General features: G+C 40.8%; 1 protein-coding gene and 1 pseudogene across 1 annotated transcript; one reads left to right on the top strand and one right to left on the bottom strand.

Moving 5' to 3' along the window:
- Nucleotides 1-1,800: 1,800 nt before the first annotated feature.
- LOC136328762 (olfactory receptor 4N2) lies at nt 1,801-9,669 on the bottom strand. Its single transcript, XM_066264780.1, has 2 exons — nt 9,580-9,669; nt 1,801-3,066 (listed from the first exon to the last, which is right to left on the bottom strand). Exon 2 carries the CDS (start codon nt 2,912-2,914, stop codon nt 1,991-1,993), a length of 924 nt encoding a protein of 307 aa, XP_066120877.1. The 5' UTR covers nt 2,915-3,066; nt 9,580-9,669; the 3' UTR covers nt 1,801-1,990.
- A 1,931-nt stretch (nt 9,670-11,600) lies between these two features.
- On the top strand, nt 11,601-19,290 carry LOC136328629 (17-beta-hydroxysteroid dehydrogenase type 3-like; annotated as a pseudogene).
- Nucleotides 19,291-26,919: the final 7,629 nt, after the last annotated feature.

The raw sequence follows: 26,919 nt of genomic DNA, 5'->3' as shown, positions 1-26,919 counted from the left end.
GGGAAGGAGAAAAATGAGGTAATATGTGGAGACAGAAAGGTGACAAATGGTTTTATTTAAGAAGGAAGAAATGTGGTTATATGCTAAGGAAAAAATTCAATAGGGAGAAAAAATTAATGATGCAGAAAAGATAAAGGAGAACTACTTGAGTCATTTTCCATAGTAGTAAAGAGGGGATGGATTCTGATGCTTAGACCGGGGAGCTGACTTTTACTGGAGCAGTAGCAGGTCACCCATTCTCAGAAGAGATAAAAGGGAACATGGTCCCAGATGCAGGTATAGTGCCGGGTAGTGGTAGGGGCTTGAGGAATTTTCTTTTACTCCTTTTCTCAGTGAAATAGAAAGCAAGATGATAAGTTGGGAGTGAGGATGGGAAAGGAGATATTTGAGAAATGAGAACATTTTCTATACTTTGAATATTTTTACCATGTACATGATTTATATTCATAAATACTTTAATTTTGATTGTTTCTTAAAATAAAATATAAAAATTAATTCCTTGCATTTTTGGTAAGAGATTTGCTTTGGATACTGTCCATTGACTGTATTCCTAAGTGGCTTGAATTTGGGTAAGTTAATTAGACAGACAGGCAGTAGCAGAAGAGGCTTCTGTTTGGCTAGGGGAGACCTGGTAGTCACACAGTGGCTCTGGATCATCATCTTGATCCTAGTTCTGTGGCTAATATGGTGATATTTTTCTGACCACAAATGGCAAAGGTTGTAGCCAAAACAACTTTCTGGACCACCTAGGTCTCTTGTATTGTTCTGGGTGTCATCTCTGCATGCCTACCCTATAGTATGCTCTTCTGGGCTTTCCAACTACTTTTTAAGCATATAATTGTCTATATTAAATCATATTGTGTTTAATATAACTGGCATGCAACAGGTACCTGACTGGTCCATCAAAGAACTATCATCATTATACTCAGTGAAATCAATCAGGGATGAGATCAACCAACAGCTACGAATCATAAAAATCAGCTAGGAATAATCATGAAATTCTGGAGAAAAGAAAGAGAAATGTTTCTATGACTTTTCACATGAAAATAACCAACTTTCTTTTGTCTTCCTTTGTCTAATTATAGAAAATAATGGCAGTTTAATTTCTTCCAAAATATACATGTAAAGATAATATTTCCCTCTTAGTAGGTTTATAGTTGTGAGCATGCAAAACACAATTTATTCTTGTATTATTATTTATTAATTATATTGTATTGTTTTCCATACACACAACTGTAAATCTATTTTTACCCTACCCTGTATTTTTCAAATCTCTGATATTTTCACAGAATCTTAGATTTACAGCCCTGTCATTATAAAACTGTAGTAAAGAAATCACTCTGTTGCTTCAAACCTTAGACTTACTTATTATTATTATAAAAAAATTAAACTTTATATTCACTTAATAAACCCATGTATTTGTTATACTCTACCAGTATCTCCAACTTTAACTCTAATCCTTTTCACATTCACTTATCTTATCCCAGTCAATTTGAACTTTGTTGTGTTTCTCAAATACACCTAGTTCATTACTGTCTTCAGATTGTTGCACTCCCTGTTTCCTCTGCTTAGAGTGCTCTGCTCGCAGATGTTTGCATGGTTGGCTCTTTGAGTTTAACTACATATCAGCCAAAATATTACCTCCTCAAGAAGGCCTGTCTTGAAAACTGAAAGTAAACTGATTACCTACCCCCTACTCCCCCACCTTCTTTATCTATCATTTTTCTTTCTAAAAAAAATTTTTTCAGAAAAATATATCTTTCTGAAACCATGCTGTTTATTTTCTATCTTAATGGCTGTCTATTTTCACTAAATGTAACTTCAGAAGAGCAGTGACTTTACCTGTATCATTAATAACTCTCTCCCAGTGCCTAGAAGAGTCCTGACAAATGGGAGATGCTCAATTTATGACATGTTTTGGGAATGCATAAATTAATTTCAGATAAAATTCTCCAGTATTGATTTTCTTTACTTCTCCTCTCCTCTTTTTTCAGGATAGATGCTGATTAAACAACTTCCTCATGGAAGCTTTCACTTCCTGGTTGCGAAGGGTATAAATCACAGGATTCAATAAAGGAAAGATTACTGTGTGGAAAAGAGAAACTACCTTGTCCACTGGTAAGGTCCTGAAGGGGCGAGTGTAGATAAAGATGCCAGGCCCAAACATGAGAAATACAACAATAATATGGGTGGTGCATGTGGACAGGGCCTTGTTCTTCCCCTCAGAGGACGACCCACATACACGACAAAGGATGACCGCATAGGAAGCCAGAAGCCCCAGGAAGCACAAGAGAGTCATCAGACCACTGTTGAAGATCATCAGGAGCTCTACCACAAAGGTGTCCATGCAGGCCAGCTTGATGACCTGTGGCACATCACAGAAGAAGTTATACAGTTGGTTAGGGCCACAGAAGGGCAAGTGGAGGATGAAGGCCACTTGGATAATGGAATGCACAAAGCCACCTAGCCACAGAGCCAATAACAAGGCATAGCAAGCTCTAGGGTTCATGACAGTTGAATAGTGTAAAGGACGGCAGATGGCGGTGTAGCGATCAAAAGCCATCACAACAAGGAGTAACCCCTCCCCTCCTCCAAGGAAGTGCAAGAAAAAGAGCTGAGTGATGCAGCCCCTGTAGGAGATTACCTTCTTCTCAGAGAGGAAGTCCACCAGCATTCTGGGTGCCACAATAAAGGAGTAGGATGCATCCAGGAAGGCTAAGTTACCCAGAAAGAAGTAGAGGGGGGCTGTGAGACCTGGGTCTGATCTGATGGTGAGAATAATGAGGAAATTCCCAGGGAGGATGATGAGGTAGAAAATTAAGATGAGCACAAAGACCAGGAGCTGTATATTTCGAGACTGGGTCAGTCCAAGGAGGATGAATTCTGTTACCACAGTGCTGTTCTCAGTCACCATCTCCTCTGCCCACAGTACATCAACAGGCAGAGTTTAGCCCTGGCTGGATACTTTGGTTGGTTAGAGCATTGTCCCAGAGTGCAGAAGTTGCTGGTTCAATCCCCAGTCAGGCACATACAGGAACAGATCTATGTTCTTGTCTCCCTCTCTCTCTAAAAAATCAATAAATTAAAAAAAGTTTTAAGAAGCAGAATTAATTGTTAATACTATTTCTTTCATCTAGATCCTAGTTTTTCTCCAGTAAAATATTTTACATAGCTATCACTTCAACTAAAAACAACATGTTTCAACCCTTTCCAATAACCTGCGTTAAACTCTGAGCCATTCCTTCTTACAGATTTAAAGCAAACAAACAAGCAAACAAAAACGCACTCATCATGGCCCTGGCAGGTTGGCTTATTGGTAGAGTGTCTGCCTGGCATATAAATGTCCCAGGTTGGATACCCTAACCCACACAGGAGAAGCAACCATCTGCTTCTCCACCCTTCCGCCTTCCCTTTCTCTCTCTCCCTCTCTCTTCCCTTCCTGCAGCCATGGCTCGATTGGTTTCAGAGAGCTGGCTCAGTTACTGAGGATGGCTCCATGGCCTCCACCTTAGGCACTAAAAATAGCTCAGTTGCCAAGCAATGGAGCAAGTCCTCAGATGGGCAGAGCATCGCCCATTAAGGGACTTTATGGGTAGATCCCAGTGGGTTAGGGAGCATGCCGGAGGAGTCTGTCTCTCTGCCTCCTCTCCTCTCAAAAAAAAAAAAAATGCTGTCATCAAAGCCAGACTTTTATTCCCATTCAACTATATGCTTCTTTAGAACTGCTTTGCACTTTAAGGGTCTGGCATTCTAAACCTTGAGATTCCTATCTTTTTTTAATCATATGAGAACTTTTGATTATGATACAACATAACCCCAGTTATCAAGATCTTTGAACTTTGTGGTTGTACTGTGCTTGAGGCTTAGTTAGTTTCCTGGAATTACACCCCTTTTCTCCTCATTCACTAACCCAAAATTTTTATGAAGTTTTTTTTTTTTTTTTCAGTTCCTTTGGATTCCCAGTTTCTGCCAGCTAACTCTGAGGGTTTTTTTGTTTTTGTTTTTGTTTTAGATTTTATTTATTCATTATAGAGAAGAGAGAGAGAGAGAGAAGAGGGGAGGAGCAGGAAGCATCAACTCCCATATGGGCCTTGACCAGGCAAGCCCAGGGTTTTGAACTGGCAACCTCAGCGTTTCCAGGTTGATGCCTTATCCACTGCGCCACCACAGGTCAGGCCTTAACCCTGAGTTTTTATTAATTCTCTTATTGCCCTTCCTCTGGTTTAGTGTCACTGTATTACCCTGACTCCAAACTGATCAGGATCCCAATAATAACGCTACTTTTCACCCAATTTCAAGGTAGTAACCTAGCTGTATCCCTGGTTCAGTACCACTGTGTAGTCCCTTCATAGCTTGTTCATTGCAACTTAATGGACACTATCTGAATCTCAGTTATTCTGTACTCTTAGGTCCCTTATTTCTCTGATTCTAGTATGACACCCAAGGGAGAGCTTTTAAACAAACAATATGCTATAATACAAAATTTGCCAGTATAAAAATTTTTAATTATTTCAACTCATAAAATCATAACATAGAGGTGAAAGTTAAAGATCCTATGATCTAATCCAGGGGTCTCCAAACTTTTTACACAGGGGGCCAGTTCACTGTCCCTCAGACCATTGGAGGGCCAGACTATTAAAAAAACTATGAACAAATTCCTATGCACACTGCACAGATCTTATTTTAAAGTAAAAAAACAAAACGGGAACAAATACAATATTTAAAATAAAGAACAAGTAAATTTAAATCAACCAACTGACCAGTATTTCAATGGGAACTATGCTTCTCTCACTGACCACCAATGAAAGAGGTGCCCCTTCCGGAAGTGCGGCGGGGGCCGGATAAATGGCCTCAGGGGGCCGCATGTGGCCCGCGGGGCCGTAGTTTGGGGACCCTGGTCTAATTCATTCCTTTCAAAGGCAAGAAAACTAAGATAATTGTATAATATTACTTAAGTTTAGGATGAGGTTATTTTTTCATTCTGATTGAAAAGTAGAAAAATAATTCAGGTGTGTACTGCTTAGTTTAAACACATAAAGAAATTATTTACACAGTTTTATTAATGGATGCTTTTTTGTGTGTACTTGTACAACTAAAAATAATATTTCTAGTCTAAGGTCACTCTTTTACAGAGCTTAGAATTAGAAGTTGAACCTTGTCCAAAAAATAGAACACTAGTTATTGTGGGGAAAATCCCCAATTAAGGCTGAGTCTGTTTATTGATGTGAGCTAATTCCAGAAGGGGCACATGATGATTTATTGACATGTGAAAATAAAATAGTATTTTATAAATATTTATTGCATGTATATAATTAATTACATATGTGCATATCACTGCATTTAAATTATATTCTTTTGTTTTTAATACTTATATATTAGTGTAATGGTATATATATGCTTTACAAATAAATGTGCATATATCAATATTTAAGGTACATGTTCAAAATATGTTTTGTTATGGCTATGCAATGTTTTTAAAGTTTGAAAATTGATAATCTACAGAAAAATATAATGTAATATACACCAGAGTTCCCCATACTATTTAACTAAATAGCGCACTTGTTTCAGTAAGTTCTGTGTATCAAGGGTGCAAGAAGAGGAAAATCTTTGACAAAGAATGTTAGCAAGTCAGTTCTTAGGAAAGACATACAGAAAAAATAAGGTTGAGAGAAAGAAAGAAAATAAATAATAGAATAGAAAAGGAAAAAAAACAGTAAGTCTCTACAGTACATTGTTAAGGGTACATCTTTTAGGAGACATTAAAAATATCTACTTTAAATATACCTAGTGATGAATAGAGTGGTCAATATACATTTCCATGTGCTACTACTAGCAACCACAGAAGAAATTTTTGAAAGTCATACCTCAACATATCTGTGATAAGAATGTAAACACCATACACACATACATATGAGAGAGAGACAGAGAGAGGCAAAGTGAGCCCTACACAAAAATTTTATAGAAAAAAAACATGTTGTAGGCTTTCCAATTAGCTTTTCTGCTCACTTTTCACCACTCTGGCAGCCATTTGTCTCAACATTCATTGCATTATCTTCCTATGAAAATATATGCAGAAATGTAAGTCAAGAGCCCTCTTCTACTTTTAGGTTTTTTGAGTTCCATAAACCTACTCAGAGTGGGTTATTTCATGATGTGTTGGTGTTCTAAGGCATCAGAGAATTTTTGAAGGCCTTTGAGATTGAAGGTTATAGACTCGTACACTCTGCCACTCGCTATCTTTTACCACTGTTTTTTCACTCTTATCTAACCAATGGGATTCCATCTTCCCTGACATGCCCGATCCCATTTTCATCTATCTACCATCTGTACCTGTGATTCTGAAGTGGTGGTTGGCATAGAGAGCATTTCTGTAGGTAAAATAAATGTTTCTGAAAAAAAATCTACAAATTATGGCCCTCTTCAGAATGAAATATTCTATTTTTTTGAAATTAGTGGGAAAAGTGTCAGAAGGGGCTGAAAGAGAAATCTAAATCCTCGCCACTACACCTCTAACCTTCCTTGACATTTAAGCTAATTCAGAGATTCATTTGACTCTGGCAGTAATGATACAGGAAAGGAATAGAGAAGGTGAGGGAGATAGACTCTCCTCATTCTTAGAATGGAGACACAAACATTTACAGGCAATACTGTGCGTGCTTTTGGTCAGATCAGCTCCTGGAGCCAGATGTTTAGAGACCCAAGGAGTATATTTCTCCATTTCTTTGAAACATTTCCTCATGCTTCCTTCCTTATTTTTCCTCTTTTCTCTTCTCCCTTTCATTCACCATAAGCCTGTATTTTGCTAATTTATTTTTCTGTTTTATTGGTTATATTTCTTCTGTTAATTTTTTGCCTCTCATATTTCTCTAATTTTCTTTCCCTCTTTGCTTTGCTTTTATTAAATCTTACCCTTTATCATTTTCTCTTCCTCTCCTCATTTATTCATGTTCTTCCACTCTGGAATATTTTCACTCTTTTCATTTGTTCTCATGTTCATTGCTACTCAATTATATCATATGCCTGTCTTGCCATTATATCTAAAAACAGAAACAATATTTAAAACAACCCTCATAGTTGCTTGCTTTCAAGCAAGAATAAGCAAAGTATGTACTACCCACTGTCTTCTTTTCTAAACATTTGGTCTACAAAATAAAAATTCATAATTCATGCTTTAATACTAACCATTTTCTCTTGAATTGTACCCTTCTTGCAGTTTACCAAATCTAAAGCACTCCTCAATTACTTCTCATTTCCTCATATATTTTTTTGGCATGTAAGTAAACCTGACAAAATAAGATAATTTTCCTATTTATTTACTTATTACTTCACTGCAGTATTTAGAGATTAGTTTATTATTTTTTTGGCAGCATCTTTATTGAGTATAATCCACATACCATAACCTTCACATATGTGAAGTACAATTTAATAATTTAGCATTTTCACAGAAAAAATAAATATCAGTATCATTCTACTGAAATGAATATATGTAACAAATTTTATATAAATTTGACTGTAATATTTATCAGTATGAAGCTTGTAAATTATTTAAATATGAATTAAGAAGTTTTATATATACTGAAAAGTATGTATTAGCCTGAACAAAATGATCAAAAATTTAATAGAAAGTATGTGTTAGCCTGAATAAAATGATCAAAAACTTAATTGAAAGATTTTGATGATAGATATATAAAGCATTAAGCAAATGTATAGGTCTTCAGCCAAGAAACTTCTTCATTAATATAATGAGATTGTTAAATTACCTCTGAATTCCCTTCACATGCTAGCTTTTTAAGAAAAGTTAGAAATATCCTTGATTTGGAATCATTTTATCTAATTCTAATGCCTTGGGTCAGGAATTTATTAACTGTAAACCCTGGGAAAGTGTGTTTTCATCTATCAAATAATTAATTTATGGAATTTTTCTATTTTGTAGGGGTGATAGATGGGGATCAAATGAGATGATCATGGTATAGTAAGCCACTCATTCAAGTATGTTTAAACCAAAACTAAATCTGAAAATATTTAGATGTTAAGAAGTAGGTCTATTAGACATAACTACACATTTCTCCAAAGAAGACATACAGATGGAAAATAAAAATATGAAAAGATGTTCAACATTACGGATCATCAGGAAAATGTGAATCAAAACCACAGTGAGATATCACCTCTTACCTGTCAGAATGGCTACTATCAAACAAGAAATAAGTGTTGAGGATGTAAAGAAAAGTGAACCCTTGTACACTGTTAGCGGAATTATAAATTGATATAGCCACTATGGAGATCAGTATGGAGGTTGCTCAAAAAATTAAAAACAGAACTACCATATGACCCAGAAATTACACTTCTAGGTAATCATCTAAAAAATTCCAGAACACTAATTTGAAGAGATATATGCATCCCTATGTGCACTGCAGCATTATTGACAAGATATGGAAGCAACTTAAGTGCCTTTGCATAGATAAATGAATAGAAAAGTGATACATGCATACAATGGTATATTCTTAGTTATGTATTAAAAAACTAAAATCTTGTCTTTTGCAACATGGATAAACTTAGAGGGTATTATGCTAAGTAAAATAAGTCAAATAAAAAAAGACCTATGCTATGGATTTCAATTATATGTTAAATATAAAAGACAAAATAAGTAAACAAAGCAGAAATAAGATCATAGATACAGAGACCAAACTGATTGTTACTAGGTAAGAGGAGGTTTGAGGGTATGTGTAAAAAACCTGAAAGGAATAAGTACAACTTGCCAGTTACAAAAATAGTCATGGAGATGTAAAGTTACAGCATAGAGAATATAGTCAATAGCATTGTAATAATTATGTGTGGTGTCAGATGGGTAATAGACTTATCAAGTGATCACTTTGTAAGGTATATAAATGTCTAATCATTATGCTGAATCCATAAAATTAATATAATATGGCATGGTAACTTATTTTAATATTATTTTAAAAACACTTTTGTTATTTTAAATAAAGTTGCCACTAGATCCTTTGTCATTGTTTTCAGGATAAACCTTTGGTAATGGTAGATACATAAATCTAAGCAATTAATAGAGAGAAAAAATTGTGGAGGTGCATTAAAGCAAGGCTTGATGTAAAATTGCCAGTTCAGTCAGTTGTTTGCATATCAAACTTTTCTTAGTTTCACAATTTTTTAACTGCCAAAGCCCTATGTTGATGAATAATAAAAGCTTAGGCAACAGAAGAAACTCAAACATTCTGAGTATGAATATTAAGATATCTGGGTTATATGCATAATTACAAAATCTGTTGAGTTTCCTTTGGAACCTTTAGCCTATTTTGTCTATACCTTTTCCCCTTTCATCTGTGCTTTATAAGGAAAATAAAACATATCAGTATTTGCATGCTTCTTGGTTTTAACACCAGACCTCATCTCTCTGAAGGCTATTGTCAATTTTACCTAATTATCATAATAAAATGCAAGTTTCTGTCCACCATTAAAGGTAATTCTAAGCATCAGATATAGATGGAAATCTATTGAGGGAGACAGTACAGAATGCCACACTACTAAATTTAGAACTTAGCCTCTGGCTATACCTGAAACTCTGACCTCAATTCCATTGAATTCCAGAGCAGCTGATAAACCAGTAGAAAAATTGCAATATTTTTCTACTGTCTTCTCCTTCTTGTTACTTGTAAATATGAGTGTCTTCAGAAATTTGAGTTTCTGGAGGTTTTATTTAACTCTCACAAAGTAGCCATCCTCCCATCCTGATGAAACATTAACTAACCATTCTTGTCATTATTTATAATTACTTATTCTCATATAGTGAAACTTAGATTTTGAAATCTTTAACTCTTTATGATGCAGAGGAGAAAGTCCTTTGGAGCTTTGAGACTACAACTACCTTTGGTCTTCCCAAATGTATTCGATAATCCTCTGATTCCTTTAGCAGAGAATGCTTTGGTTTGCTAAAAAGTTATTTTATATACTGCTAGACACTAAATTCCCTAAATAACAGAGAAAACACACCGGAGATTAGCTTGTAAATATGCCATCCACAGTTGTCCATGCTGGTTGGAGGCATGGAAAGTATCAACTATTCCAAAGGAGTCATCTGGAAATAGCGATCTCTGTCAAGGCAGAGGAGAGATGAGTTCAGAGCAAAGGGGAGGTGAGATCGGAGGCTAAATACAGGGAGCTTACATGTTCATTGCAGCACTGTTCACAGTGGCCAAGACATGGAAACAACCAAAAAGCCCTTCAATAGAAGACTGGATAAAGAAGATGTGGCACATATACACTATGGAATACTACTCAGCCATAAGAAATGATGACATCAGATCATTTACAGCAAAATGGTGGGATCTTGATAACATTATACGGAGTGAAATAAGTAAATCAGAAAAAAACAAGAACTACATGATTCCATACATTGGTGGAACATAAAAACGAGACTAAGGGACATGGACAAGAGTGTGGTGGTTACCAGGGGTGGGGGGAGGGAGGACATGGGAGGGAGGGAGGGAGGGAGAGAGTTAGGGGGAGGGGGAGGGGCACAGAGAACTAGATAGAGGGTGACGGAGGACAATCTGACTTTGGGCGAGGGGTATGCAACATAATTTAATGACAAAATAACCTAGACATGTTTTCTTTGAATATATGTACCCTGATTTATTAATGTCATCCCATTCCCATTAATAAAAATTTATTAAAATAAATAAATAAAAAAAAATAAAAAGAGAAAAAAAAAATACAGGGAGCTTAGTGACAGAGACTCACAAAGTCTGATGTCACCTCTGTAATTGGGATTGCTAATCCAGTGAAGCTAATGAATCCATCTGGGAAATTTTGAGAACATGCTGGTGGCTCCAGTGACCATCTCAGTGATGTTGGAGAAAGCAAGTAGGGGTGATGGCACAATCTAGCCCTTATCCTTCTCTGTCTCCCTTAAAATCCAGGGTTTCAGGAGGCAGTGCTGTGGGTTCTAGGGAGCACACCCCCACCACCCCTGCTCCTGCTGCTGACCCAGAGCAGTGACAATTTTGCTCTGGACACTCCTGAATGGGCTTATGGGCCTGGCTGATGAACCGGGAGTGGGGGCAGGAACACAGCCTACTAAAGCTCCCGCAGGGCTCCCGGACAACGTGAGGAAATAAGCAAGACTTGTCTTCTGGGCCCTGGTCTGATTATTTTTCTGCCTCTCCCCATCCATCTGGTTCTTCTCTGTCCCCAGCCTGCTCCCTGGACATGGCCTGATTCCACTCAAATGTACTTTGAGAACATTTTAGTCCACACAGTTGCCTCCTCCATAGTTCTTAAAATATGTGCCTTATAGTTATGATGTGAAACGCTCTTTTAATGGGATGTTTAAGCTCCAGAAGCTGCAGAGAAGACCTCTTAGGGGGCAGAAGGTTGGGAGGAAGAAGGGACTTCTCAATACTGTAGTAATTTCAACAGACAGACAATTCTGTCTAGAGAACTGTTTCACAGACCACCTACAAGTTGCTTATGCGGCTGCTGTTGAGTGGACAGATGTCCTTCTCCATCTCAACCCTTGTACTTGAGATGCCTATGGACACTTATGTGGTTTCCTGATGGTCCCCAATCCTAGCTCAGGGCCAGGGTTTATGACGAGCAGCCCACTGTTGCCTGTCTCCCAGAGTGAGCATGCTGGGAGCCTCAGTGCTGATCCCACGGCCAGAAGCCCATTTCCACAGGTTTTCACTGCCCTCATGTTGCAGGAAGACCTAAGCTTTATGCAGGAGAAACCAGAGGCTTCTGAGCACTTTGTCCAGGCTGCCTCCTGTGGGTTCCAGCCAGACCCAGTGCTGCCAGAATCACCTCCAACAGCTGTCAGCGGGTCCCAGGGCCGCCTGAGCTGCTGCAGCCGTTCTCCACTTCCTCCCGCACCCGCTTCCCCATCGCACTGCCCATCGCTGTCCGGTTCTTTTGTCGAGCCTTAACTCTGCCCTTCTCTTACAGATGACACAGCTAATTCTGCAACACATGGAATCATGGCAAAGCCTTTCTTTGAAAATGCGTAGAGCCACATGGATTCTCTGGCCGGGTAGTCAGTGGACTTGGAGACTGGGGTGCCCAGGGCTCAGCTGGCTGCTGCTTGAACAAATGATAAAACTGTGATGAAAGGACATGGAGGTTCCAGGAGAAAAACAACATTCTGGGCCCCACCAGCTGTGCAAACTGAGAAGCATATTTGAAGGTCAAATGTAGTGTACACTTCAGGGAGGAGAGAACAGCAGACTCAGGACACATTGTATTACAAATACTAACTTCTGTTGAGCATAAAAGAAATGTCAGAAGTTGGCCTGAGACCAATACCATCTCTTTGTTATAATGAGTTTCAGCTCTTGTCGGCACCAATACTCCAATATCTGGTGAAAATCACCACCGAGAGCGCCTCCATTTATTCCACGTCTGTATCACCCTATTACAACACCCATTTGGGAGCTGTTTTCTTTCAGATGCTGTTCATTAAAAGCAAATGCCCGCCTGACCACGCGGTAGAGCAGTGGATAGAGCACCGAACTGGGATGTGGACGACCCTGGTTCAAGCCCTCAAGGTCGCCAGTTTGAGTGCGGGCTCATCTGGTTTGAGCTAAAGCTCACCAGCTTGGACCCAAGGTCACTGGCTCCAGCAAGGAGTTACTCGGTCTGCTGAAGGCTCATGGTGGTCAAGGCACATATGAGAAAGCAATCAATGAACAACTAAGGTGTCCCAATGAAAAACTGATGATTGATGCTTCTCATCTCTCTGCTCTTGTCTGTCTGTCCCTATCCATCCCTCTCCCTGACTCTATCTCTGCCCCTGTATAAAAAAATAAATAAAATAAAATAAAAGCAAATGCCCGATAGTTTTATCTTTCCTAGAGGAAGAGGGGCTTGGTCTTGTATTCTAACATTTAGTTTCTTGGTTTTCCTGAAGTAAAGGGCCTCACAGGAATGGATTAAAGAGATTAAATTTCAAAAGCATAATAAGGGCCCTAGAGGCTTGTGTGGGGTGTCCGTGTGAGCAGATGATGGGTTGTGGGATTCCACTCAGGACACACATCTGTCTGGTGGGTCATCTTTAAGAGTCAGAGGGGACCTGGCGCTCCTGTGGCCACAGCTGAGAGAGCAGGATCTCTTCCCCGTCTTGTCTGAGCTCAGCTGGTTTCCTGCATTCTGTGGGGGAACCTTCGCTGCCGCAGAACTGGTTCCCAGTCACAGGACTCTGAGCACGTGTGACCGAGGGAGGATGGAGTTCCCGTGTTCATGGGAGCCCCTTTATGCTCTTCCTTCTCAAGGTGCGGTCAGGTGGCAAAGCAACTGATGACTTTGTGCTTCTTTGTCTTTTAGGTGGAAAGGGCTCATCTTGAACATTTCTTCTGGGGTGGCCCTCTGTCCCGGCCTCTGTACTCCCTGTACTCGGCTTCCAAGGTGAGTGACAGCATGTGGCTCGAGTCTCCTTCTCCCTCTTCTTTCTCCCAGTTGGCATTTTCCTTTGGTCATCTGGCCAGTCGGTGGACAGGCTACCAGGAGGCACTCTTCTATGGACGGGTCAGAGCCAGTCGGCAGGTGTCTGGGGGTCAGTTAGACAAAAGAGCTGCCCCCCCACCTCCCTGGCTGACGGGGTCCTGCAGCGGCACCCCAGGGCAGGCGCAGCCCCAGCCTCCAGCCCTCACTCACCTCCCCACCTGGGCGCCCTGCTGCCTTCCTGCCAGCGAGTAACACACGGTTTCCTTCCTGCCCTGGAGGCCCCACAGGTGTCCCCAGGCCCTGGTCTTCACCACAAACTCTCTGGGGAGGGGTGCTCTACACACGGGACAGGTCCCCCTGTGTCGGGTCGTTTATGTGCAGTGGCCCGAGGTGTATTTATCCCAAACTGTATGTTCCCACTGATTGAAGGGGATCTTCTAGTCCAAGAAATGAAGTCCTACCTCCCATCAAGACAAGCCGCCGCATTTTAAGATGAGCGGTAGCCCCTTCGTGGTGCCCGTTGCAATCAGAGTGTTGGCTCTGCTGGAGAAGCCAGCGCTGGGTCCTGAGGTGTTTGTTCTCCTTCCTGTCCAGGCTTTCGTGTGCACGTTCTCCAAGGCTCTGCACGCGGAATACCAAGCGAGAGGGATCACCATCCAGGTGAGGTGAACAGTTCTGAGCCCCCGGAATAGGAACCCCAGATCCACACGGAGCCGGGGCCACTGCCCCCTGCAGGACTGGCGGCTGTGTGCAGACCGGGCCAGGTGGTCTGGATGACACTGGGAATTCCTGCGGCCAGTGTGGTGGCAGCTGTGCCACCACGGTTCTGTCTGCTGCCACCCTGGACCAGGCCCTGGATGCAGGGGCAGGAAATGGGGCAGGGGGTGAGTGCCCAGGAATGCTGTCGACCCTCTTGCTACCTGATGCTGCATCACGACAGAGATTGGGGTCTTGTTGACCGTCCTTGACTCTCCGTTGCAGGTACAGGAGGAGGCTTAGGAAGGGGTGATGGTGGAGAGGGAGCAAGACAGCACTGGGCTCTCGTCCCTGCTGGGGCAGTGGGGGTGCTGCCCTTGGAGCTGCTCGTCTGTGAGGGGCCACAGAGACCCTCACACCCTGGTTCCTGAGCAGTCGGGGGGAGGGGCTCTGCTTCCCCTTTCACCAACCGCGGCAGACCCGCCGTGGAGGCCACCTTGTCCTAACTGTAATCAGATCGGGTTGTCACTGCATCTGTAGGCTGTGCAATGTGACACCCTGAGATGTCAGCGATATGCACATGGTTGGCTCAGCAGCAGTTAAGTGGTTTCTAGAACCTGGAATTAAAAGTTTACAGGGATTTTTCTTGTTGATGTTGTTTGGGAAGAGGTTGTACGACATACTATTAGAAATGGAAAAGGCACGCTCACAGTGATATCTTTAAAATTGTTGGTGTGCATTCTATTTTCAATTAAAATACTCAGGTAAGACCATTGCAGGTAACTGTTCTTATCAATTAAGCAGCTATAGGATAAAGCTTATGCAAAGGCAGATGTGAGTTATTGGTGAGACCTTTGCAAATAACATTGACTTCCCCCCACAGTGAGTAACTGTAATAGCCATGCCGCTAGACCACAGTGCTGTTCTTTGACCCCCCAAACTAAAGTCTCACCTACTAGATATTTTTCCTTTCTATCCACCTTCCAACCCCCAGCTGAAGACAGATTCCTTTTGCAGAGGTGCTACCCCATATAAGCTGTTCGCTGCAGTAAAAAATAACCCTTAAAATCTCACTGATGTAACACCATGGAGATTTATTTCTCACTCATGATGCATGTTCACTATGAGCTGCCAGAGGGGACTCGCTCACTGTAGTGACACAGGGACCCAGGCTGATGGAGCAGCTGCCATCTCGGGTACTGTCAGGTGACGTACCAGAGAAAACATGGTAGGAGATCTAGAGGATCTTGCTTTGCTAATTAAGGGCTCTGGCTCAGAAAAGACACATGTCACCTTTGCTCATGCTCACTGGCCAGATCTGGTCACATGGTCCCACCCAAACACAAGGGTCCAGGAAGTGCGATTCTGTCACATGTCTGGAGGAAACAGAAACTAGAAATATTTGGTGGGCAACACTAATGGTTACCAGAGCTACTTGGTTACTTGCCGTGTGACAGTCTCAGCATCATTTTGATCTTGGTACTTGTGCTCCAGAGATGCCGAGGCTGCCAAGTTAGTGGCTGCGAGGGGCAGCAGGGTTGGGAGGAGGTGGGTGGGGAGGCGAATCCTTCCTGATGTCAAAGCCGTGGAGCTGCTCTCCCAGCAACTTTGAGAAGACTCCGTGACCTTTCAACACCGCTGCCCTCTCCCAACACTTATGTAATTGGTGCTCAATAAGTATCTGTTAAATGGACAAGGACGTATGTCCTATAGACTTGAGTTTCATTGTCAAATCCCAGCTCTGCCACTTACCACCTGTGTGATCCTGGAAACCCTGTTTAAACTCTGTGAGCCCCAGTCCCCCTGTCTGTAGAAAGGGGTTTACAGTACCTGCTCACTTCTCTAGGTTATTATAAAGATCTATGAATAAACAAGTATACAAGTTTCACCACTATTTATTGAGTTTCTGTGTTTTACAATGAGGTGTTTTGTTAACCAAATTTCACTGTAGAAATGAAAATACTTATTTCCCAACTTGAAAACTGGGGTTGGAAATAGATGTTCCTATATCTCTCTAAGAGTAACACTTTGAGATCTTTGTAGTGAAGTGTTACACAAATGAATGACAGCATTCAATTGGATAATTAGACTCAGTCATGATAAATGTCATTTCAAATGTTATGTGAAGGAAATATGATATGACAAAAATTGCAAATGTGATGTGAAGAAAAATAAAACCAAGAAAACAAGCGTGGACCTTTTTCCTCTCTGAAGATGCCGGGGTCTCTGTGTCTGGGAATCAAGTAAGGAGCCCCATCGTGGAGCCTCATGCCAGGCCCCCAGCTGGTGATGCCATGGGTGGGAACATGGTGTCCTACTAGGGGGGTGCAATGTGTGGTTGTTTATTTTCTTACCACAACAGGAAAGATCATGAGCTTTGTGCCACTCCTGGCTCCTAACTGAAGTGTGAAAGTGGGGACCCAGGTGTGTTAAATTGCCCCAACTTTGGCTATATATGTTAGAAATAAAATTGTGCGATAGGGTTGCCAGATAAAATACAGGACTTCCAATTAAATTTGCCTTTCAAATAAATAACAAATACATTTTTCAACGTGTGTATATCCTGTGGACTACTTGGGACATAATTATAATAAATATATAGGTGTTGTTTTTCTGGATTCAATTTAACTAAGTGTCCTGCATTTTTATTTTCAAAGGCTGGCAGCCATGTTCGGAGAGATGGCTCATGTCCTCGTCACCCTGTGTGCGCTTGGCCCACCTGGTGGCATGTGGCTAAGGCCTCATCCTGAGTCAGTGGCAAAGTGAAATGCAGAGCCTGGTCCCAGCTCTGCCAGTTCTCCGCCTTGTCAGCGCCCCCTTATCATTGCGGACCCTGAAGCTTTCCACAGGAAGAACAGAGCTGGGGGATGAAGGGGTGCTGAGGTGGGGGCTCACTTCTCACGCTGGGCGGACTTGCTGTGATACGCCTTTATCTCCCATTGTAGGTGCTGACCCCATATGCGGTCTCCACCCCGATGACAAAGCATTTCAGTTGCAGCCTGATAACCAAGACTGCAGATGAGTTTGCGAAAGAGTCGCTACGTTATGTCAGGATCAGAAAGGAATCCTGTGGCTGCCTTCTCCATGAAATCTGGGTAATTGATAACTTTGCCTTTCTGGGAGCAAGTGAGGACAGGGGTGCAGACTGTTGGTGGCCTGGGTGCTCGGCCCATAGGCAACCCCCAAGTGGCAAATCTCACCTTGATTGGCAACATTAGCTGACTCCCATTATTTAAGTCCTCCCCCATGATTGGTTTTAAGCTTCCCACATGTTGTCACAGAGCGTGAACCTAGAAGTGTGCACAGGTGGCTCTTATGAGCAGTGCAAGCTGGATCCTGTTCACCACGGACTCCATCAAATATGGAAATAAGGTTCAGTGACACCAGGAGTTCTTACCATGCCCAGGCTGCTTTTGGACACAAATAGAAACATGAAACAATGAAACTGTGGCAGGAGCTGACCACATGGTTTCTGTTATTGCCCTTGAAGACCTTCCACAGGGACAGGAGTTGAAGTGGAGACAGTGATATTAGTGATCCTGACCCCATGAATGCTTAGGGTAATGTGTGTATTTGTGTCTTAGATTTTAACAAACAAGTTTAAAAAGTAAAAAATAAAAAATAGGAAAAAGCTTATAGAATAAAAATAGAAAGAAAATATTTTTGTACAACTATAATGTTTGTTTTAAATTGTTGTTACAAAAAAAATTAAAAGTTAAAAAACTAAAAAGTTTACAAAGTAAAGTTATAGTAACCTGTTCAATTTATTATTGAAAAATAAAATATTTTAAAATAAATTTAGTGTTGCTTTAGAATACTGTGTTTATGCCTGGCCCGTGGTGTCACAGTGGATAAAGCGTCGAACTGGAATGCTGATGTTGCCAGTTCAAAACCCTGGGCTTGCCTGGTCAAGGCATATATGGGAGTTGATGCTTTCTGCTCCTCCTCTCCCCCTTCTTTCTCTCCTGCTCTCTCTCTCTCCCCCTCTAAAATAAATAAATAAATAAATAAAGACATAAAAAAATAAATAAAGTCTTAAAAAAAGAATACCATGTTTATAAAGATGACAGTAGCATCCAGCACTGTCCTAGGCTGACTATTCCCCACCCTCTCACTCACTGACTCACCCAGAGCAACTTCTAGTCTTGCAAGCTCCATTCATGGTAAATGCACTACACACATGTACCATTTTTTATCTTTTATATCATACTGTACCATCTTTAAATTAAAGTTTTTTCTGCATTGATTTGAGAAAGAGAGAAAGGGAGAGGAGACAGGAACAGGGAGGGAGGGAGAGAGAGAGAAAGAGAGAGAAGCATTAACTTGCTGTTCAACTTAGTTGTTCCCTCTAGTGGTGCACTCACCGATTGCATCTTGTATGTGCCCTGACCAGGGCTTGAACTTGTGACCTTGGCACACCAGGACAATGTTTTATCCATTGAGCTACCGGGCCAGGGCTTTAAAATTTTTAAATGTACTTTTACTATATTCAGATATATTTAGATACACAAATACTTACCACTGTGTTTAAAAGCCTACAGTGTTCAGTGCAGTAACATGCTGTGCAGGCTTGTTGGCTAGGAGCAACAGGCTGTCCTACACAGCCTAGGGTGTAGTGGGAGACACCATCTAGGTGTGTGTAAGTGCACTCTAGGATGTACACACAATGACAAAGTCATCTAATGATGCATTTCTTAGAAAGTATCCTCCTCGTTAAGTGACACATGACTGTGCTAAAAAGTTTTGGGACTTCAGTAGTCAGAAAAAATATTTTTTAAAATGATGAATATCATTTTAGTAGTAATTTTCTTGTTTTAGTAGTAACTTCCTTGGTCTTTTATTCACCCCAACAAGTTGTTTTCTATTTAAGGCGAGCTTTCTGAGCCTGATCCCATCGTGCATCTTCTACAGTGATGCGTTGAAGAAGCTACTCCTGACTCATTACATCAACTACCTCAAGCAGAACACCAGCGTCAGATAGTCCAGGTGGCCAAGGGACTGTCCAGCATCATTCCAGTCACCAAGTTCTGCACAGGCCACAGAGGACCAAGGAGCAGACTGTCACCCATCACCCCTGAAGCTGGAGGGCCATGGCACAGATACAGCACCCAGAATACAACTTTTGTGCTATTTTGCTCATCTTAAAATCAAGGACAGGAGACTGGCATTAAAAATTCCCAGAGCAGACAAAGCCAGTTTACTCATACAAAACTCAATTTAGCTTATTCTATAAGGCTAAAGATGTGATTCAGAACAGGCTGCCCCAAAATATGTCACTTTGGCATATTGCTTATTTTGACTCTTCTTTTGTTCCCTATGTAATAGAAAATGCTGTTGTGACCATCTTTGGAAAATACAATGAGTTACACTAATTAATCTTATTATAAATGTTTGTCTTAGCATATATTAATTAAAGGGAATTACTTAGCATTTCAACTATTGATGGAACAACTTACAAAAATGTAGACATTGTTTGTAAATCTTCACATCAAATCCTGGTGAATTTGCCTTTGGGGAAGAAACTTCTGCAACCAGCAGCTAATGTGAGAAAAGAAATGTACCTTATCTTATACAGCCTGGAGCAGATTTTAGAAATAACTTTCAGCTGTGTGATATAGGGGTTTTCACAATGTATTAATCCTGGCATGACTTTTTGAGGGGCTTTAAATGAAGAATTTCCTCAAAATAAAGGTCTGCAGATGTTAGATTGGCTCATGAAACAGGGTAGAAAGCTTTGGTTTTTAAGATTTTTATACTCATCGCCACTAGCACTGGATAATAGCTAACATTTATTGAGCACTAATAATGGGTCAGGGGATATGTAAATGTGTCAGGGGATATGTGTCAGGGGATATGTCCTGAGGTTGGTAAATCCTCATAACAACTTAGGAAGTAGACACTATTTGATAGATATATGAATTTACCAGAACTTCCAACTGCCTTTTTGTTGTCCCACCTGGCTGCCTGACCTCACTCACCCTTACTTACTGGATAATTGCCCCTGAGGCAGAAGAGTTCCAAGAAGCTGGTCAACTGCCTCAAGGAGAAATGTTTCAGAAAGCTGAAACCATAAAACCGTAAAAGCAAACATACTAGAACTTCTGACTCAGTACCCCCTCAGACTCTCCCAAACCCTATAAATTCACCCCTAATCTGCAACCAGTGCCCTTCTCCCCGGAGAAGTGCACAGCAGGGTTCCTTTCTTCCTTTCAATAAAGCCTGTTACTCTGGTCTTTTTGGACTCCCATGGATTCCAACATTTGGTGCTGAAATGCGGGACAGGGTACCAGTTGCCTGGACAATCCCTCTTTGCTGTCCAAATGAAGCCTGGACAAGCAATTGTAGGTTGATTGGCCAGCGATCTGTCCCTGTCCAGAACCCCTGCCAGACCAGAAAGGTAGGGAGTTTTCTCCCTTCCCCTACCCTGGTCAGTTTCTCTTTTCCAAAAAATTTTCTCTGGTTGGATGATTTTCTCTGACATGTCTCACATTTTGAGGGGTTTGATTTTCCGTCTCAATAGACTGCATAGAAGACTAGGTGCCTAGCCAAACCTTTCCACTTTCTCAGACTTCTTGTCGTTGGAGCTCCCTGACAGGTGGTAACAAACTCTATCAGGGACAACTCCCCCAAATGGAGATTTTCTCCTCTTGGGACAGTGACAAAAGTTGGGGACGCCCCCTCTTGCTCATCTGTCTCCACTATGGTTCTCTTCAGAGTCTAAGCCTTCCAACCAGACCCCTCTAGGTTGTCTCATAAAAAAAAACCTCACTAAGTTGGGCCTCTCTGACCTTAAGCCAAAAAAAACTCATTTTCTTTTGTAACACGGCGTGGCCCCAATACAAATTAGACAATGACTCCCATTGGCCTGAAATTGGGACATTCGATTACAATATTCTGAGGTACCTAGATAATTTTTGCCACCAGACTGGGAAGGTCTCAGAAATTCCTTACATGCAGGTTTCCTTTTACTTTCACTCCTGTCCTTAATTTCTGTGCTGCCGTTCTACACGCAGTCCATTTTTTGGCCAGAGAAACCTCACCTAAAACCTGCGCTCCTAATATTTCCTTCTCCATAGACTCCCAACTCTCTCCCCCTCCTGCCTGACCCCCGGGGGCACCCCTCTCTTGGGACCCCTCTCTGGTCCCTCTGCAAATCTCTTTCACTTGAGTCTCTTCCCTCCATAAAGCCCCCTCCGCTTTCTTTGCAGAATCCTGTTTCTCATTCACCTGCAAATACCATTCTCTCTTTCTCCTCCCCTGCTGGCCAGGGCCCCTCCCTTCTCCACTGTGTTCTTAAATCCCTCCTCCCTCCTTAGAAGCTGCAGTTCTGGCTGCGGTGCCTGCCTCTCTTCTTCAACCCCTCCCCGCTGGCTTCAGCTGTATCTTACACATCCTCCCACCCCACTGGCTTTGGCTACAGATATGCCCTTCTCCCCCTCGTCCTCTCCCCTCACTTCAGAGCTCTAAATCTTTTTTTAATTTTTTATTAATTTTAATGGGGTGACATCAATAAATCAGGGCACATATATTCAAAGAAAACATGTCCAGGTTATCTTGTCATTCAATTATGTTGCATACCCAACACCCAAAGTCAGATTGTCCTCCATCACCTTCTATCTAGTTTTTTTGTGTCCCTCCCCCTCCCTCTCTCCCTCTTCCCCTCCCCCTGTGCCCCTTAACCACCACACTCTTGTCCATGTCTCTTAGTCTCATTTTTATGTCCCACCAATGTGTGGAATCCTGCAGTTCTTGTTTTTTTCTGATTTACTTATTTCACTCCATATAATGTTATCAAGATCCCACCATTTTGTTGAAAGTGATCTGATGTCATCATTTCTTATGGCTGAATAGTATACCATGGTGTATATGTGCCCCATCTTTATCCAGTCTTCTATTTTTTTTTACAGTGATTAAAGCCTTTAAGCAAACTCTTGGCCAATACAGCAAGAATCCATAAAAGAGTAGTGTCCTTAACAAGTGACCAAATTCAAGTTGGCCCCAACACCATGCCAAGTCCCTGATAAATGCAACCCAACCCCAGTTCAGTCTCTTAGGAGCTGACCCAAGGAGCAGGAGTCCAGGAAAAGTCCACATCCAGGAAAAGTCTGCATGACACTGGAATTGTTGTCACAATTCTATACTTTGCAGCTCATGTCCAAGTCCCAATGACTGCTGCTTCTAGTTGGTAATGATTCAGGTAGACTGGAAAAGCCATCTGCAGCATGTGTGGAGATGGAGCTTCTGTTCTCCTCTGCCTGGAGAGATGAGACCAGGTTGCTTTTCCCTGGAGCTCTGCGACTGAGGCATGGTAAAGAGAACCTTGGGATACACTAAGCTGGGTGGCAAAGGTAGATTCATAATAGAAGTTGGCAAAAGGGGGAAAGAGAACTCTAAATTAGGAATAGGTCCCAGCCTGAAATATGAGTGGGGCATTGAGGTAGGAGGAATAAAGGAAACACTATATATTGAACAAAGCAGCAGAAAATAGGACTATCAACCCCCACAACAGAGATCTTTGAGGGAAGAATAAAAAACCTGACTATTCAGGCAAGACATAGTGAAGTGGCCCTTGTGCAAATGAGATCAGTTTACCTGCTTCTTGGAAGAAATACCCTAGGCTCATCCACAGTGTCATAGATGGGGCCGAAGGCCCTGGGCCCCTTCAGTTTTCAGTGACAAACCCCAGCATTCTGGGCAAGGTTAGGTCATAGGTGGCTGGAGCAGGGCTGGAAGAGACTGAACCCTCCCTTAGAGGAGCGAGGGGGAAGCCTACCTTCCAGTGTTCCTGTTTTCTCACAGCAGAGGCATGTAAGCCTGGCAGGCTTTAGCTCAATGACCTTCCTTTCCACTATTGAAGCAGGACCCAGATGGCATTCTAGGAGACCCCGTTGGGGTGTTGGAGCCTTTAAGGGCCTATCCTAAAAGCTGGTAGTTCCTCTGATCTCTATTGGGCTTTTTCTGCCTCTTGGTATCTTAAAAGCCATGCTCAGAAGATCTCGCTGAGGGGTTTGAGGATCCCCATCTGCCTATATAAATCTTTTCCATATATCTGGGGCTATTTGGAAAAAGACAAAACAGTGTTAATAGCTGGATCAAATTAAAAAGTTAGTAGTTTGCAGGATAAAAAGATTTGGCTTCTCCTGTTCATCAGCATTCAAAAGAAATTTAAAATTTTTTAAGTAAAAAGCATGGTATGGTAGACCTGTAGGAGTTCCAGGATATGACTCTCCCCTTTTAAATTTTTTTAAATTGACCTTAAAACATTTGCTGGGTAGAAAGCCTAAACAGACCTTTAGTAGAAAAGAAATAGAAAAAACCATTAAAAATCTTCCCAAAAATAAAAGTCCAGGCCCAGACGGCTATACTAGAGAATTTTATCAAACATTCAAAGAAGACTTGGTTTCTATTCTACTCAAAGTCTTCCAAAAAATTGAAGAAGAAGCAATACTTCCAAACACATTTTATGAGGCCAACATAACCCTCATACCAAAACCAGGCAAGGATGGCACCAAAAAAGAAAACTACAGACCAATATCTCTAATGAATACAGATGCTAAAATACTAAACAAAATACTAGCAAATCGAATACAACAACATATTAAAAAAATAATACATCATGATCAAGTGGGATTCATCCCAGAATCTCAAGGATGGTTCAACATACGTAAAACGGTTAACGTAATACACCATATCAACAAAACAAAGAACAAAAACCACATGATCTTATCAATAGACGCAGAAAAGGCTTTCGATAAAATACAACACAATTTTATGTTTAAGACTCTCAACAAAATGGGTATAGAAGGAAAATATCTCAACATGATAAAGGCCATATATGATAAACCATCAGTTAACATCATATTAAATGGCACTAAACTGAAGGCTTTCCCCCTTAAATCAGGAACAAGACAGGGTTGTCCATTCTCTCCACTCTTATTTAATGTGGTACTAGAGGTTCTAGCCAGAGCTATCAGACAAGACAAAGAAATAAAAGGCATCCATATTGGAAAAGAAGAAGTAAAGGTATCACTTTTTGCAGATGATATGATCCTATACAAGAAAAACCCCAAAGAATCCACAAAAAGACTACTAGAAACAATAAGCCAATACAGTAAGGTCGCAGGATACAAAATTAACATACAGAAGTCAATAGCCTTTCTATATGCCAAAAATGAAACATTTGAGAACGAACTCAAAAGAATAATCCCCTTCATGATTGCAACAAAAAAAAAATAAAATACTTAGGAATAAACATAACAAAGAATGTAAAGGACTTATATAATGAAAACTATAAACCATTGTTAAGGGAAATCGAGAAAGATATAATAAGATGGAAGAATATTCCTTGTTCTTGGTTAGGAAGAATAAATATAATCAAGATGGCCATATTACCCAAAGCAATATACAAATTTAATGCAATTCCCATCAAAATTCCAATGACATTTTTTAAAGAAATAGAGCAAAAAATCATCAGATTTATATGCAACTATAAAAAACCCCAAATAGCCAAAGCAATCCTAAGGAAAAAGAATGAAGCTGGGGGCATTACAATACCTGACTTCAAACTATATTATAGGGCCACGACAATCAAAACAGCATGGTATTGGCAGAAAAATAGACACTCAGACCAATGGAACAGAATAGAAAACCCAGAAATAAAACCACATATATATAGTCAAATAATTTTTGATAAAGGAGCCAACAACACACAATGGAGAAAAGAAAGCCTCTTCAATAAATGGTGCTGGGAAAACTGGAAAGCCACATACAAAAGAATGAAACTGGACTACAGTTTGTCCTCCTGTACAAAAGTTAACTCAAAATGGATCAAAGATCTAAACATAAGACCTGAAACAATAAAGTACATAGAAGAAGACATAGGTACTAAACTCATGGACCTGGGTTTTAAATAGCATTTTATGAATTTGACTCCAAAGGCAAGAGAAGTGAAGGCAAAAATTAAGGAATGGGACTACATCAGAAGTTTTTGGTCAGCAAGAGAAACTGATAACAAAATAAACAGACAGCCAACTAAATGGGAAATGATATTTTCAAACAACAGCTCAGATAAGGGCCTAATATCCAAAATATACAAAGAACTCATAAAACTCAACAACAAACAAACAAACAATCCAATAAAAAAATGGGAAAAGGACATGAACAGACACTTCTCCCAGGAAGAAATACAAATGGGCAACAGATATATGAAAAGATGCTCATCTTCTTTAGCTATTAGAGAAATGCAAATCAAAACTGCAATGAGATACCACCTCACACCTGTTAGATTAGCTATTATTAACAAGACAGGTAATAGCAAATGTTGGAGAGGCTGTGGAGAAAAAGGAACCCTCATACACTGTTGGTGGGAATGTAAAGTAGTACAACCATTATGGAAGAAAGTATGGTAGTTCCTCAAAAAACTGAAAATAGAACTACCTTATGACCCAGCAATCCCTCTACTAGGTATATACCCCAAAAACTCAGAAACATTGATACGTAAAGACACATGCAGCCCCATGTTCATTGCAGCATTGTTCACAGTGGCCAGGACATGGAAACAACCAAAAAGCCCGTCGATAGATGATTGGATAAAGAAGATGTGGCACATATACACTATGGAATACTACTCAGCCATAAGAAATGATGACTTAGGATCATTTACAGCAAAATGGTGGGATCTTGATAACATTATACGAAGTGAAATAAGTAAATCAGAAAAAACCAGGAACTGCATGATTCCATAGGTAGATGGGACATAAAAGTGAGACTAAGAGACATTGATAAGAGTGTGGTGGTTACAGGGGGTGGGGGGCAGAAGGAGGGGGGAGAGGGAGAGGGAAAGGGTGAGGGGGAGGGGCACAAAGAAAACTAGATAGAAGGTGACAGAGGACAATCTGACTTTGGGTGATGGGTATGCAACATAATTGAATGACAAGATAACCTGGACATGTTATCTTTGAATATATGTATCCTGATTTATTGATGTTGCCCCATTAAAAAAATAAAATTATTAAAAAAAATATTTGCTGGGTACACTTTAATAATACCTTGACATTAAAGATTGTAAGAAATACACATAATTTGAAAGGTTGACAATATAGAGTAAATGCTTTTGCTCCATATGCAGGAGCACTGTCAGTTTAACCAGTTTAGGAAATTCAATAATAGAACAATGAATACATAAAATGAGCTATAACATGCTTAGCAGCCTCTCTTGTTCTGAAAGAGGTTACTATAAATCCAGAATAGGTATCCACTGTAACGTGGACATGGGACTGTTTGCCAAATGAAGGTATATGAGTAACATCCATTTGCCAAAGTTGTCCTGGTAGGGGTCCTTGAGGGTTAACTTCAAATTAAGGGACAGATTGTAGTATAGGACCCCTTGGACAGGATTTTTCCATCTGCTGTGCTGCTTCCCGAGAAAGTTGAAAACTGTTTAAACAGGGCTGCAGCATTCTGGTGATGAATAGTATGAGACTGAATTGCTCGATCTGTCATGGTTGCTCCAAATAATTTTCTTTTGGGTAGCTTGATCAACAAGGGCATTCCCTTGTGCTAAAGCTCCAGGGAGCATGGAGTGAGCTCGAGTATGTCCTATAAACATGGAGCTCTATGTTGACATACAAGTCTTTGAAGAAGGAGGAAGTGCTGAAATAGTTCATCAGCATTTGTTCTTAAGACAGCAGTCTTTTATAGTGGAAACACCATAAGTAAATATTTGCTGTCTGTATATAGATTAAAGGGGGAATATGGAAAATGCTGAAAAGCCAT

This window comes from Saccopteryx bilineata, chromosome 3 (genome assembly GCF_036850765.1).
Source record: "Saccopteryx bilineata isolate mSacBil1 chromosome 3, mSacBil1_pri_phased_curated, whole genome shotgun sequence".
Lineage (NCBI taxonomy): Eukaryota > Metazoa > Chordata > Mammalia > Chiroptera > Emballonuridae > Saccopteryx > Saccopteryx bilineata.
The sequence above is the reverse complement of the archived record's forward strand: the minus strand, read 5'-3'. Positions and strand labels throughout refer to the sequence as shown.